General features: G+C 37.8%; 1 protein-coding gene across 9 annotated transcripts in view; it reads left to right on the top strand.

Moving 5' to 3' along the window:
- Nucleotides 1-14,964, top strand: part of LOC118817098 — a 103,806-nt gene that overhangs the window by 13,199 nt on the left and 75,643 nt on the right. For all 9 annotated transcript variants that reach the window (XM_036583797.1, XM_036583798.1, XM_036583796.1 and 6 more), the window contains exons 10-15: nucleotides 159-242; nucleotides 360-423; nucleotides 537-641; nucleotides 891-2,729; nucleotides 2,815-2,971; nucleotides 7,318-7,773. In XM_036583797.1, coding sequence (XP_036439690.1) covers nucleotides 159-242; nucleotides 360-423; nucleotides 537-641; nucleotides 891-2,729; nucleotides 2,815-2,971; nucleotides 7,318-7,773 — 2,705 coding nt within the window. The remainder of the gene's footprint in view (nucleotides 1-158; nucleotides 243-359; nucleotides 424-536; nucleotides 642-890; nucleotides 2,730-2,814; nucleotides 2,972-7,317; nucleotides 7,774-14,964) is intronic.

Here is a 14,964-nt window from a genome sequence, read left to right as displayed (position 1 = left end):
AACACAGTAGATTGTATTGTATTGTTGTACTTTGTCAGTAAACTTAGAACTTGTCCAGAGGTTGCCAGTTTGGCCTTAATGTCATATAAGGTGCCCCTCAGACTTTTTTAGACTAGACTCTGAGATACTGAGATATTTATTTATTTTTTATTTTACAGATAATCTTACTTAATTCATCAGAAGAGAGGAAGCAGATGATACAACTCCTAAAAGACAACAAAGAGTTGACAGCAAAAGTTGAGGTAAGCTTACAGTGCCTAACCTTAAACACAGCAACTTGAACCGGTGAAAATTCACCCTCAGGAATCAAATCACTGTACTAACAACTGTGGTCCTTTATTCTGCGTAAAACTCTGCAGAGAGCTGAGACTGAGCTGGCTTTCCTGGTAAAGCGCTTTTGCAGAGGACTTGAAGAAGCAAATGGTGGGTTATAATGCTTCTATTTTAATGAAGTTTGTCAACAGCACTTTTATCAAATGGCTGCTAATTTATAAACACTAAATACAATTAATTAATCAATGGATTAATCTCCACAGCACTGTCTTCAGATTTTACCTCTGACTTTGTGGAGGTGTCTGCACTTGGTCGCTCATTGGATCTTGGGATGTTGTATAACTGCCATGATGATTCTTTCAATTCTGGTAGGTGAATATTTCTGCCTGCTTAAGTCCAAAACTTTATGTATGAATATTGTCAAAACTTTCTAACATTTTACAATGTGCATTTAACTTTAATACTTGAAATGGACAACATTTAAAGACACTATTTGTGATTGCTGTCTTGTTTTCAACATCACACCATTTATGGTTAAAATAGTCATTCAGTTATTTGTGTAGTCATTCATTATGTATCCATATATGTTAATATTGTCTGACATTTTATACTTTTAGATGTTTTTCTGTGGGATGCTGACTGTGTGTCTTCTATGAGGCTGTCTCTCCCTCGATTCTACACAAATATGAAGATTTTAGAGGGAGATTCTCTGCAGGACAGACTAAAAGCTCTGGACCTGTCCACTGCTCTGAGAGCTAGTGTTGTATCAGGACTGGTGGAGGTGGCCGGGGGTGCTGCCTTCCTGAAGCACCCCACTCAGTCCCAACTGCAGGACAGAGTCACTCTGCACTACAGAACCTCCACCAGATTAGACATGCTCAGTCACAGACTGCTACAGAGTGGAGCTTCTCTCTCAGTGACCAATCAGAGTTCAACACATGTGGTTGCGGCAGTGCTTTATGGAGTGCAGGCGTTTTTTGTGTTTGATAACACGAGTGAAAGCAAAGCGGGAACTACAGAACTGAGATCCATAGTCAAGAAGATGACCAGTTCTTCCTGTGCAACAGAATGTTCCTCCAGTCTTACTGAAAGTGAACAAGCAAGTTGTTTGCTATATGACTGTGCTGTTTATCTAGATGGAAATGATGTGAAAAATCCTGTGAATTTTAACACATCAGTGAATGTGTATAGCTCTCTTCAAAAGCTGTTAGGACCACAAAGTGAAAGAGCAGTCCCTCTGAAAGTCTGGCTTTATCCACTGAAAAATCTGGACCAATCTTCTCCCCATGTAGTCAGAGACATCAGTGAAGTCTTACTAAACAAAGCAGAAAAAGTCCTGAAATTTTTTGAGAGGACTTTAAGAAATTGTCAAGATATGCTACACAGTTCGAGCAGTCTTCATGTGGTCAAATGGTTTCCATCCTTAAAAGAAGATATTTCTCAATGTTGTGCTCTTCTGCAGCAATACAAGTCAGAGTTTCAGAGAGAACTGGCCTCCTGCATAAAGACCATACGAGACATAGGAGAGGAAGGAGAGGAGAGGCTTCGAGATCTTCTGCATAGGAATGAGCAATCACTATTCAGTCTACAAAATATCCACCAGTGGCTCCAAAACGAAGATGCTGAAGTGAAGGCTTTGAATGAATGCAAAGCTGCTAACACACAACACAAGCAACCACCACTGAGTTTTGGGCATATCAGTCAGAAAATCCTCTCTGACCTTCATTTGTTTCTGTCCAGTAAAGAGGCAGACAGTGATGCACAACAAATCAAGTTCATTGCTGCATCTGTACCAGATCAAGAAGTTCCCGGGTCCTCTATACGACTTTACCAATCTGGAGGTTTGGTGATCCACAATGTAAAACTTGAGGTGAATCTGGAAGCCCCAGAAATAATCACAGTAAGACCAACAAGTGTGACACTGAAACTTCAAAGACTTCAAAGTTCAAAGACCAAAAGTACTGACCGGTACAGAGTGGAGTACAGAGCTCTGAGCTGCAAAGGATGGAGTCATGGTCAGCTGAAATGGAGTAATATTGAGATCTGTAATACTGAAGAGAATTGTGTGATTATGGGATTCACACCAGAGGTACAGTATCAGCTCAGATATGCTGTAATAGATGGTAACAGCATGAGTGACTACAGCAGAATCACAGAGTTCCAGACTCTTCCTAGAGCCACGCCTGGACAGTTGACAGTAAAATGGATGAATGGAGATTCCCTCTGTGTTTCCTGGCCGAGGGCTGAGGCTGATGGAGACTCTCCTGTGCTCCACTACATGGTTGAGTATAAGGAGACTGGTCTGGAGGGCTGGCAGTCCATTCTAACAGAGGGTCCTGAGTGTGAATGCACCATAACTCTCCCCTACAGCACTTGCTACAGACTCAGAGTCTCTGCTGTCTATGAAGAGGGAGATGCCAGCAAACCCAGTGAAGAAACAGAGGTTCCTGTAGAAAGTAGGTGTCATTTGATACTTCTTATAATAATACTTCAACAACGTAGCAGTCTTATGGTGTGACCTTTGTCCTATATTTTACACAGCTTGGAAAACAGACCTCTCAGAGAGAAAGAGCTCCCTCTTCCTAGAAATGTTGAAACTCCAAACAGTGAAGAAACCAGTAGAGCTGAGAGGCTGGTCAGATGAAGAGAGTGAAGTGAGGAGTTTCCTTCAGTGTCTGCCCTACATCTCCCAGCTGAGGTGAGTGTGAAATATTATTGCAGATCATACTGGACTTATGTTTTCAGACTAACTTAGAACAATTTTATTGTCTAGTTTGTTTAGGCTGCATGCAATGTGTGGACAAAGTTTTTATTTAATTAGGTATGCATGCCTTGTATCTACACATTGGCTGTTTTAGGTATACCTATGACATACAGTGAGAGGAAATAAATATTTGAACACTTTTCCTTTCATTTATTAAACTTGCAGTGCATACATACAGTTGCAGTGCATGAATACAGTTATGTATTCATAAGCATAAGCAAAGTTATGTTTTAAAAATTGATAGTGTTTGTATACTTTCCCACACATGTTAAATATACATATATGTAAAATTTAAAAATAAAATAAAACCACAAAATAAAAATGTTCTCATGCTAATTGCACATGGTATCATTATAAAACGCAGTTCCATTGACTGGTTGGAAGATTATATGCAGTTCTCAGGGTCAGTATTATTAAACAGCACTTAAATGGAAAAAGCTACAGAACTTCAGTAAATACCTTAAACAACCTGTGTCTGGACAGGTGCAAGATTTCTCTCAGACTAATGATAAAGAGAGAAGCCAGTGGTCACGCAAAAAGAGTTGAAGGATGACCTGAAAGTAGCAGGAACAACAGTTGCACAGAGTACAATAAGAATTTTTTTAATATTTGCCCATTTTAAATTTTATGCCAACAACACGTTCCAAAAAAGTTGGGAAGGGGGCAACAAAATCCTGGTAAAGTTGTATAATGCTAAAAAAAAACACATGGTGGTTAATTGGCAACAGGTCTGTGACATGATTGGGTATAAAAAAGCATCCCAGAGAGGCTGAGTCTTTCAGAAGTAAAGATGAGGAGGGGTTCACGACTCTGTGAAAGACTGCACAATCAAATAGTGCAACAATTCAAGAATAACGTTTCTCAGCATAAATTAGCAAAGAAATTTTGCTTTTCCTCATCTACTGAACGTAATAACATTAAACAATTCAGAGAATTCGGAGCAATCTCAAAAAACAAAACCAGTATTTGCAGGCCATGATCTTTGGACCCTCAGGCGGCACTGCATTAAAAACAGACATGATTCTTCAGTGGAAATCACTGCATGGGCTCAGAAACACTTCTGAAAAACACTGTCTGTGAAAACAGTTTGTCGCTGCCTCCATAAATGCTAGTTAAAACTCTAAAGCGCAAAGAAGAAACCGTATATAAACAGTACCCAGAAATGATGCCACCTTCTCTGGCACCTTCTCTCTGAGCTAATTTAAAATGGACTGAGGGGAATTGGAAAAAGGTTCTATAGTTCGACGAATCAATGTGTGACATCCTTTTTGGAAATCATGGACACTGTGTCCTCCGGACTAAAGTCCACTCAGCTTGTTATCAGTGCACAGTTCAAAAGCCAGTATTAATAATGGTATAGGGGTGCATAAGTGCACATGGTATGGGTGACATGCACATCTATGAAGGCCCCATTAATGCTGAGCGATATACACGTTTTGGCAACATATGCTGCCATCCAGACAACGTCTTTTTCTGGGTAGGCCTTGATTATTTCAGCAGGACAATGTCAAACCACATTCTGCATGTATTACAACAGCATGGCTCCATATTAAACAAGTCTGTGTGCTAAACTGACCTGCCTGCAGTCCAGATCTGTCACACATTGAAAAATTCTGGTGCATTATGAAATGAAAAATATGACAAAGTAGACCCTGAAGTGTGAAATCCTGTATCAAACATGAACAAGAAAACATTTCACTTTCAAAACTACAGCAATTGGTGATGAAAGTGGTAAACATGCCCCTGTCCAAACTTTTTGGAACGTATTGTTGGCATCAAATTCAAAAAGGGCAAATATTTTGCTAAAGCAATAAAATTTTGTTTTTGTAGTAAGGTTTACATGATTTGCATATCATTTGCATCCTGCTTGTATTTACATTCTGCACAGCATCCCAACCTTATTGGAAATGGAGTTGTATATATATGTTTCTACACCCCATGTAAAACTCCTCTGCTACACGAGAAGTACAGATATGGACATGTAAAAGTTGCATATAAACAATTAGAATAATCCAAACTCATTTGGAACAATGTACTCTGGTCAGACCAAACAATAATAGAACTCTTTGACAATAATTCAGCTCGTCATGTTTGGAGAAAAAAAAAGGTTGTATGTATAAACACCATACCCACAAGTGAAATATGAAGGTGGGAGCATCATGATATTGTCATAGGACAGTAAGGGAGTGGACTCAGCGCTGAGAGGAAAACCCATGAACTATGAATGTATGGTTTGTTGTATATTATTATTATAGTTATTGTAAACAGATTATCAGAATGTAAAAAGAAACGAAGGAAATGGTGAAATGGCGTGCTCAAACAAAGGTAGATCTTCTCAAAAAATAAAATAAAAATAGGCAGGAAACAAAGACACTTCATCTGTAGTTAGTTTTGTTGTGTAGATTGGGGCAGTTTTTTGTGGCTTTCTTTTTTTCTTTTGGCTTGGAGCCATTTTTCATTTAAGCCCTCTTTTTCCCTTTTATGTAGTTTTTGGGTAGTTTTTTTTATGTCGTTTTTTCTATTTCTAGCTCTCTTTTTTTTTTTTTCTAATACCTACATACTCTACAAAACATGTTTTATTCCATCTGTTACTCCAACACCAGTCTCTCAGCATGCTCTCAGATTCTTTATTTTGTAAACCAGTGTTATTTGAGCATCAGTTACTGAAACAGAGCCTGTACTGTGATAGATTGCACCTGTAGCTGTCTAACTATGCTAGCATTAGCGTAGCCCAGCAAGAATCTGAGCTGTTCAGGTTATCTGGGTCTGACCATTCCTCCTGTCTTTTGGTTCATATATGGATATGCCAGGGTGTAGTGCCTCTTTGATGACTCCTGTTGTGAACTGTGTTTGAACTGTTTTAACCTCACTAGAGATTAGCCCGTACAGTTCTATGTTCAGTGGTATTATCAGTAATGATGGCATACAAAGCATGCAGTGGAGCTAATTTACTGATTTAGCCTAATTCAACAATATGACAGGTCTACTCTTGTTTAATTTTGAAGATTCAAACAAATATTGAAGCTTTATATGTGTGCTAGCCGAATTTGTGCAAAAACAAATGGGCTACAGTTAGTAATATGGACCTGTATGGTTAGTGTACGTAATACAATGGTCAGTGACTGTAGGTACAAGGCATGTGTATCTTATAAACTGACAATTCTGTAAAGCAGTTCCTTCCATATTTCTCTAATGCTCGCTAATAGGCGTCTTAAGTGATGTAAGAAGATTGATACTTTTTGTCCGTCTTGTCCTGTGTTAGTTCAAAAACTGAAAAAACAGTTAAAGTGTCGAAAGCTTCAATAAACACCAAATGGGTGAAAACAGTACACAGTTTTTAATGCACCATTCATTAAATGTCAAACAATCTATCTAACAGTTGAAAAATGCTAAATAATGCTTCAAACTAGGAGAGATTAGTTGGTTTGCATTAACTAATAGCATAGCTAGCACGATAACAGCCCTGCTCACCACAGGATATGTTTGATTTTGGCTAACTAAAGCGACAACACAAGTTTATCTGATGATGGCTAAATTCTGAGGGAGTAAAGTCAAGCAGCTGGCGCTGAAGGGGCAGAAAGGCTAAATTAATCTTGTTTTGGTGTTTTTATCTGCAGCTTGATCAGCTACTTTAACATTAGCTTAACCAGAGGAAAAAAACAGTGGGTTCTCTGTGCTTCACTGACCATATGATCATATCTAAACATAGGTGTCAGTCAGTATGTTCTTCCTGTTGTTTAAACCAATTCAACATTCTGAGTGCTGTGTTCTTGAAATGGTATAATTTTAGACAGTACATTTCTTAATCTGCTGTACTGTAACTGAACAAAGTGTAGTCTGGCAGTGGTATTGACTGTATATGTAACACAGAACAAGAACTTTATGTTGGCCTCAGCTCAAAGCATATGCCATCACTGCAGTACAAAATCAAGGCAAGAGCAATCAAACACACTGCTGTCTCTGCCTCATTAGCATGCTGGAAGACGAAATGCAGAAATCAATAAATAAGTAAATACAAGAAGAACATTGGTTTATTTTTGCTTATGTATCTCAAATTGATTTATTAATTTATTTCTGCTTTTATACTACTCATTTATTTATGTATTTGTTCATTTGAATGTATTTATTTCCATTTTTATTCACTTAATTTTATTTTGTCATATTTGGCATAGATTTCAACTGTGTGATTTCAAATGTGATTTATAAAATATTTTCTTCTTGATTTATATCATTCTCACTTCGTGTTCATTACTAAACACCTTTTACTCTTCTTGTTCTAGGATTTCTTCTTCGTTTTTCATCACTAAACACATTCAGGTGTTTCTGGATCTGTTCAGTAAAGCAGCAGAGTGTGAGATACAGACAGGAGAGAAGACACTGGAGCTGTTAACATCAGTGTGCACTTACAGCTCTTTTCCTTATGGAGATATTCAAAGCTCTTTTCCTTATAGAGATACTCACAGATCTAATCAGTGTGATTTCCTGCTGGATCTGTTCTCACATGTGAAGAACTATGAGACTCAAACAGGCAGGACTGTTCTTCCAGCATTACAGCCAGTTTACCAGTCAGCTCCTGCAGTCTGGATCATAAACCTCTCAGAGAGAAAGAGCTCCCTCTTCCTAGAAGTGCTGAAACTCCAAACAGTGAAGAAACCAGTAGAGCTGAGAGGCTGGACAGATGAAGAGAGTGAAGTGAGGAGTTTCCTTCAGTGTCTGCCCTACATCTCCCAGCTGAGGTGAGTGAGAAATCTTAATAAAGTATCTGTTGAAGGCCATTCCTGTGTTCACTTTCACTTTTAAAAATCCAGAATTTATGTTCTAAATCTGGATCAATGAGACATAGTTAATTAAATATTAACATTGGGCATTTATATTTGACGTGAGGTTATTTTCTCTTGAGTGTTGTACCTATAACACCACTGTGAAGTGATTGTTTTCAGTCGAAATTCCAAATTGAATTCAAGAGTGTGCCAGGTAAAAAAAAAAGGTGTTTTATAGGCAGGTAACTGCACTTTACAGTGCTGTGTCTCTGGTTTGAAAAATGAAGTGGCAAGCTGGATATGCTTTAAAGGATAATGTACTGACCATTTTCCTCCTTAATCAACCATTGCATTGTAAATTGTCTGTGATTTGAAACAAGGAGGAAAATTTAACCTACGTTTTGCTTTTAAGCCATTCCTTGCCAACTCATCAAGAGGTAATCTGGTCACATTGTTGAGTTCTAAAAGCATCAGTTTAATTAATGTGGCATGCAATTTTTTTTCTTATTTTGAGCTTAAAGTTCTCATCAGGTTCTGTATCACATCTTAAATCCTGAGTTTAACTGCTTAAAGAATGACTGAACTGAGCTGAAATATTAACTGGGACTAGAAATATAACCCAAACAATAATACTTTTCTTTAAATCAAGTGGTTTCATGTTAATGAATGTCCAAACAAATTATTTTATTGCTGGATGTTATTTTTATGTGTGTCAGATTGTGCAAAGTGTTTGTTTATGTTGTATTCCCACATTTCAAACCTGTGAATAATTCATTATTTAATTATCAGCTATTTTTGTTTCAAAAAGGACAAATCATACTTTTTAAAAACTTAAACTTAAATTATGTCTGGTTCACATAAAAAAATACAGATGCTCTGCCTCCATGGTTTAAGATTTTTGTTCAATATAAGGTATTTGACTAAGAACTAGTGTAACAGCAGATAGAAAAACACTGGATTTTCAAAATACCATTCTTTTCTAGTTGACACGGGATAGCAAATCAGTACAAGAAGAGCAATATGAATAAAGAATAACTCCAATACAATGAATATACAGTAGTGCATACAAAAAAGGAAAAGAAAAAGTCTGTTATTGATGACTGCAGTTAGTGGCCTTTCGGAGTAACAAATGAGAAATAGATCTATGAAAACCAGTGACTACCAAAGCGCATCACAGTGTAAACAAGTTAAATCCATGAACTCAAATGACTACTGTTAGAAGCCTATTATCATGACATGTTAGTATAAATAATAATAAGTTTAACTTATAGAACATCTTTTTCTCATCAGGACAGGATGGGAAGTTATTCAGCTCTGCAAAGAAACACAGTTTTGTTTAGGGGACTGGTCACAAAAGAGTAGAGTGCATACAGTGATTGGTAGGTCTAGCCTTTACAGCATTAATAAAAAGGAGGGCCAGAAGATAACAAGACATTAGGGCTCCTTGAGATGTCAGAGCCCCTCTCTGCTCCACTGTCAGCAAACCTGAGTGAACACATGAGAGCAGCCGGGCAGCAGCACTGAGAGCTCCGTTTACCATAATACTCAATTCCCATGAACCCTTAGTTCTGCACATTTTACCCAACAAACTATTTACTATTTACCAAAGGCTTGCCTAAACAGGTAGGTTTTTTAGCCTAGACCTAAAAACTGAGACTGTGTCAGACAACACTGACTTGGAAGGATATTCCAAAGCTGAAAGCTTTGTATAGAAAAGCTCTACCCTCTTCTGTAGCTTAATTAATTTTAGGTACTAATAGTGCAGTGAAGTCTCCTGTAATACAGTACTTGGTCTTTGGTTTTGCGGTGGAGTAGACGGAGAAGAATACAGATAGACCACAAAGCATTTGCTCGTCCTGTCTCATGTATGCAATTGTAAATCTTCTGGACTGCCTTGTAGACCAAAGTCCTGTGTCTGTGCGTCAACATTGTTCTCTCAGACCCATCATTCAATACTGCAAAGGTATCAAGAGCCTGGTCACCATGATGGATAAGAACATGCATAACCTTCAAATGGACCTGATTGCTTTTAGTTGGTCTATCCAGGTAAAGCACCTCAGTTGTTGAAGTCTCACCATGCTTCTTTGTTGCTGCAAGCTTAACTGATGACACTGATTATCTGTCATGGATCATACAGAAGGTCTGTAGATTTCTCCCTTGACACAGATGCAGTGTCTCTGCTGCGTGGTGATGCACATCACCAGCACCTTTATACAATAGTTTACTTGCTCTGTGGTTGGCTTAGAGATAGCTGTACACTAACTTAGGTAGTGCTCTGAATTGTCACAGAGAAGACAGTATGGCTTTTTGGGTGCAGAACAGTGACAGAGTAGGTAGCTGCAACCTTGGGGTTCCTTGAAGGTTTGGATAGCTGGCTGTTGCTCAAGATGGAGCCGACTGGGATCTTCTTAGATAATACTGGAAGAGGCTGAAGAGCACCAGTGACATTATATTTTTGATGGGAACACACATCATAGGCTGAGATTTGTGTAAGTGCCTTTGCTGGGAATGGCATATAGGGCTTAACAAGTACCTAGTGAGCTCTCTAAGTAGCCGCTGTTTACATAGGCAGCTGTCTAAGTAGGCAGCGGTCCAACCGTGATCTGTCCTTATAAGGCAGATAAGAGACGCTCTAGTTAGACAGCAGTGACGTCGCCGCTTGTTCCCGCCCACTGCACGAGACCGGTGTTTACTTATCTCAGCCGTCAGAATCACATTTAGCCAACATGCATCCTGCTCTGGCAGTTTACACAGCATTTTTAATTGTATTTGCTCTGAATGAAACAGCAAAATAGACAATAGTTGTGGTCAAACGCGGAAAGTATAGGTTATTTGTGCACGTTTATGACTAGAAAACAGATAAATACCCCAGAAAATCAGAATAACTTACATTTAAAGATGATGTCGCTGCTTGGTGAAGCGCTTCTGCCCACCATCTTCAAACAAAAATTGCGCCACGCTGCATCGCGGGATTGCCTCAGCAGCTGAGGAAACATCTGATGCTCGATATTGGGCCAAAATGAGATACCTCAGTAGGTAGCATATTGAGATATCTAAGAATTGGGACAGACTTTTTGTCAGGAGCGCGCATATTGTGACGTAAAATGCTGTCTATGTAGAGAGCTCACTAGGTTTTGAGACACACCCATAGTGAACTCCTATTCCATCAGTTATTTTAAAATTTACAGGCACAGAAATAGACATATGACAGGTTTGAGGAACAGAGAAGGCTTTGTCTAAGCTGTGATAGTAAGTCTATGACACTAGTCTGTGGTCTAGAAGAACAAATACAAAATTACTTTAAATATCAGCATTACAGTATTTAAAAATGCATAATAAACAGAGAATGCATCATAATACCATTCTCATATTGTTAACAGTAATGCTCTAACTAGAGAAATATCAGTTTAATTGTTGCTTAGGCCCTATCTAGTGGCCAACCTCTTGAACTGACTCAATGACATGACCGAATATAAACAAAGAAATGCTATGGCTACATGACTGATAATGTATAAACCAATAATTTAACTTCCCTATCATGTACAAAACATATAAAAAGACCACAGAATAATACACACAAAGAATTATATCTTGTCCATTTTATCAGCTACACTTTCATATAGGTGCACTGTGTAGTTCTACAATTACAATTACCAGCACAACATACCACACACCGCTACCTCAGTGTCACTGCAGTGCTGAGAATGATCTACCACCCAAATAATACCTGATCTGAATAACAGAGTGAAAGGGGGTTGCCAAGTATGCAGTGAAACAGATGGACTACAGTCTGTAACTGTAGAACTACAAAGTGCACCTATATAGTAAGTGGTGCTGATAAAATGGACAATGAGTGTAGAAACAAGGAGTTGGTTTTAATATTATGGCTGATTAGTGTGTATGTCTACGTGTTTTCTAAGCTCCTTGTTTGATGCCTCCGCCTGAGGTAACAGGAAGTTGAATCATTGTTGAATATCTGCAAAACCAGAATAAACAGTATGAACAGTCCTTTCTCTCCGTCACTGATACACATGTGCAGACGTGTTGCTAGGATACAGACAGAAGCAGCCGAAACAAAGTATCAGTCTCCATTTAAATAAGTAATAACAGCAGCAGCCTTTTTTATTCTGTCACCTGATGTGTCTGTATGACACTGTAAGTAATCATTTGTATCAGTTATGACTGTTAACTTTGTAACAAAAATTATTGTTACAGTTTAGCTTATCATTCGTCTGTGTAAGAGTCAGCACTAGCCAGCAGTTACTGAGAGCAGAAATTTACTGTTCATATTTGATCTGTTTATCTTTTGGTCTCGTTTTTGGTTCTGTGATCGTCAGCGGAAAAAGCAAAAATTCAAAATAAAAAATAGCTTCAAATAAAAAAAGCCTCACCTTAACCGGAAATAAACATGCTGAGCGCAAGTATGGTCTCAGAAGCTCAGAAGTCAGGTCTCCTTGTCTGTATGTTGAGAAGAATCCTTACTCCTCTTTGCTTGTATGCGCATTGTGCAGACACGTGGACACTACAGACTACACTCGTGATTTCTGTGTGTAAATCTGGTGATCATGGTGATCGTGGTTAATCCAGACTTTTCCTTTACAACGAACAACACAACAGGACCTAAAGCCCAACACAGAGTCTCCCAGTCAGAGTTTAGTTTAGTGTAACGAAGGTGTTGGTTGTTGGTGCCGCACTCTGATGACTGAATGGCTTTCAGTCGTAATATTAAGTTTCTTGGTGAAGAAGGAGACACAGGAGACGCTACAGAATAACACAGATAACACACACATACACTTAAACTAACAGAACAACAACATTAATAACACCAAACCACAACACCCTCCCTTTTTACAGGGTGGAGCTCAGCTCTGTATAACGTGCCTCTAAAGCTCCTTCCCAAAACCAGAGCCAGTGGCAGCTGCCACAGAAATATGAACAATCTGAACAAGGACAGAGCGCAGCTTTAATTCTTTAAGTCTGCAGCTGTAACACAGCTGCTATAAGTTCACATCTGATGATGTGACACAGTATTAATTTTTCTCATTTTTTTGAGCAGGGTGACATTTCTCTTTGATTTTGCTGTTTAATGGCGGGAGTCCTGTAGAGTCTCTTCCCCGTATCGCTTCAGTTTTTTCTGATAGAACAGCTACATCAATATACAAACACCTATAAAACATGATGCTGTCTCCCCAAATGCCAGAACTGGGTCTGGTTTTTTGTTTTTTTTGTTATTTTGTGATTAGTGTGTGAAACTGTGAAACAAAGCTATTTTGTGGTTTTTCCACAACAATAACAGAATAAAAAATGAGAATTGACCCATCTTCCCGTTAGTCAGTACTGTTTTTTGAAATGCTAATGGAATGACCAAAAGATACACGGACGGTCTGTGTACCTTTAGTTAATTAGTTTTCCGTTTCTAATCCTGCAGTAGAAAAAGGGAGAACGATTCATTTCCCTATTTTGAATTTTATCAAAACACTGGAAAATGATGATTGTATTTGTTTTTTTTATATTTTTCCAATGCATCAAAACACAAATGCATTGAATATTAGAATCGGACATATTTTGATTTTAGTTCACTATAAATTGATATTTTCTTACTTCATGCCTAACAGGAAGTTAATAAAAGATATACGGGTCACAAAAACGTCACTGTTCTGCTGCAGTTTTGCGCTAAACTGGCTCTAGAACCAAGGCTGAATGTACAGTTTCTTCTCAAGCCATAATGTGTACAAAACTTAAATTAGCCCCAGAACACTCTCTAAGGACACCCATGTCCCCATGTGCATCGAAATCCCAGCATATGTTGCCTCGTCCTTGATCATAGTTTTAATTCAATTATGAAATGGGTCAAGTATTCTCAGGCTCAATCTACCAGCAGAATAATTTCCTCTGTTTCAAAATATATGGTGGTTTGGCGATAAGATCGTTAAAAAGTTCCTGTTTGTGCAAAAAATTGCAGCCCATAATTCGCCACAAGTAGGAATGAAAAAAAAGTTAAATAATTAGAATAAATGTTTTATGACTTGTTTATGAAATGTTTTATAGACTCAAATGTTAAAAATACTAAAGTATCCATGATGTAATTAAAAATCTTAAATGATTGTAAGAAACTTTTACTAATATGTTTTCCACAATAGTTTTTTAGAATTTTATTTTTAAAATCAAATCTCATCTAGAGCCTAGCAGGTCACTTATGAGATCATGTATTTCCCTTTTAATTAAAACACGAATAGTTATTAAGCCAAATGAAACAATATAAACTCTGAAAAACTGAACTAAAATACATGAAAGCAGAAAGCATTGATAATCTAGCTAAGAGTAAAACCTTTTATAGTTCTTTTACTCTAAAGTATCTGGTGAACACACCTCAAGTCCATCTTAAGCATCCAAAGGGAAATTGCACTGTAGCAGGGTCCTCACAGCTATGGTCAATGGAATCGACTGTTAGCACATGGTGTGTTTGGAACATAAGGTTAGCAAAGAAACTCCTCAATCAGTAATGAAAGTGGTAGTTTGCTTTCTAATTTCCTCCCCTTGATAGTATTTGTGTGGATATCTAGTCTACTGAAATATTTGATAATAATAATTGATATTTTGTGACAATCAGTGAGCTCAGCTTAAAGCATCCTTGGTAAATTAACACAATGTAAACCGTGTAGCGGGACAAGGCCAGTGAAACCATCTATTTTCCCACTTACCATAAAGCATAGATATTTAGATTAATCTCGGGTTTATTCGCAGTCAGGGATCAGATTTGATCGAATTATGGTATTTACAAATAATCACTAGTGATAACTTTAATAAAGGGTTATTTATTGATAGAAGTATTTAAGCACTAAATGATGGATTACAGAAGGTTTAGAGGCACTAAATATTAGATTACCTGTTATAAAGTGAAACTGGAGGTGTTATCTAGTAATATTGAGTGGTCTATCGTGTCGAATGCCACACTAAGATCAAGGAGGACTAGCAAAGACACATTTCCTTGGTCAGAGAATAATAAAAGATTGTTTACAATTTTCACTGATGCTGTCTCTGTGCTATGATGTGGCCTAAAACCAGACTGAATTTTTTCATGTATATGATTTTTATGCAAATCGGAAATTAATTGTTTTGCCACAACTTTTTCCAAGATCTTTGATATAAAGGGGAGATTTTTGGTTG

This window comes from Colossoma macropomum, unplaced genomic scaffold, assembly GCF_904425465.1.
Source record: "Colossoma macropomum unplaced genomic scaffold, Colossoma_macropomum, whole genome shotgun sequence".
Classification (NCBI taxonomy): domain Eukaryota; kingdom Metazoa; phylum Chordata; class Actinopteri; order Characiformes; family Serrasalmidae; genus Colossoma; species Colossoma macropomum.
Note: the sequence above shows the minus strand (reverse complement) of the source record. Positions and strands in the feature narration are given on the sequence as shown.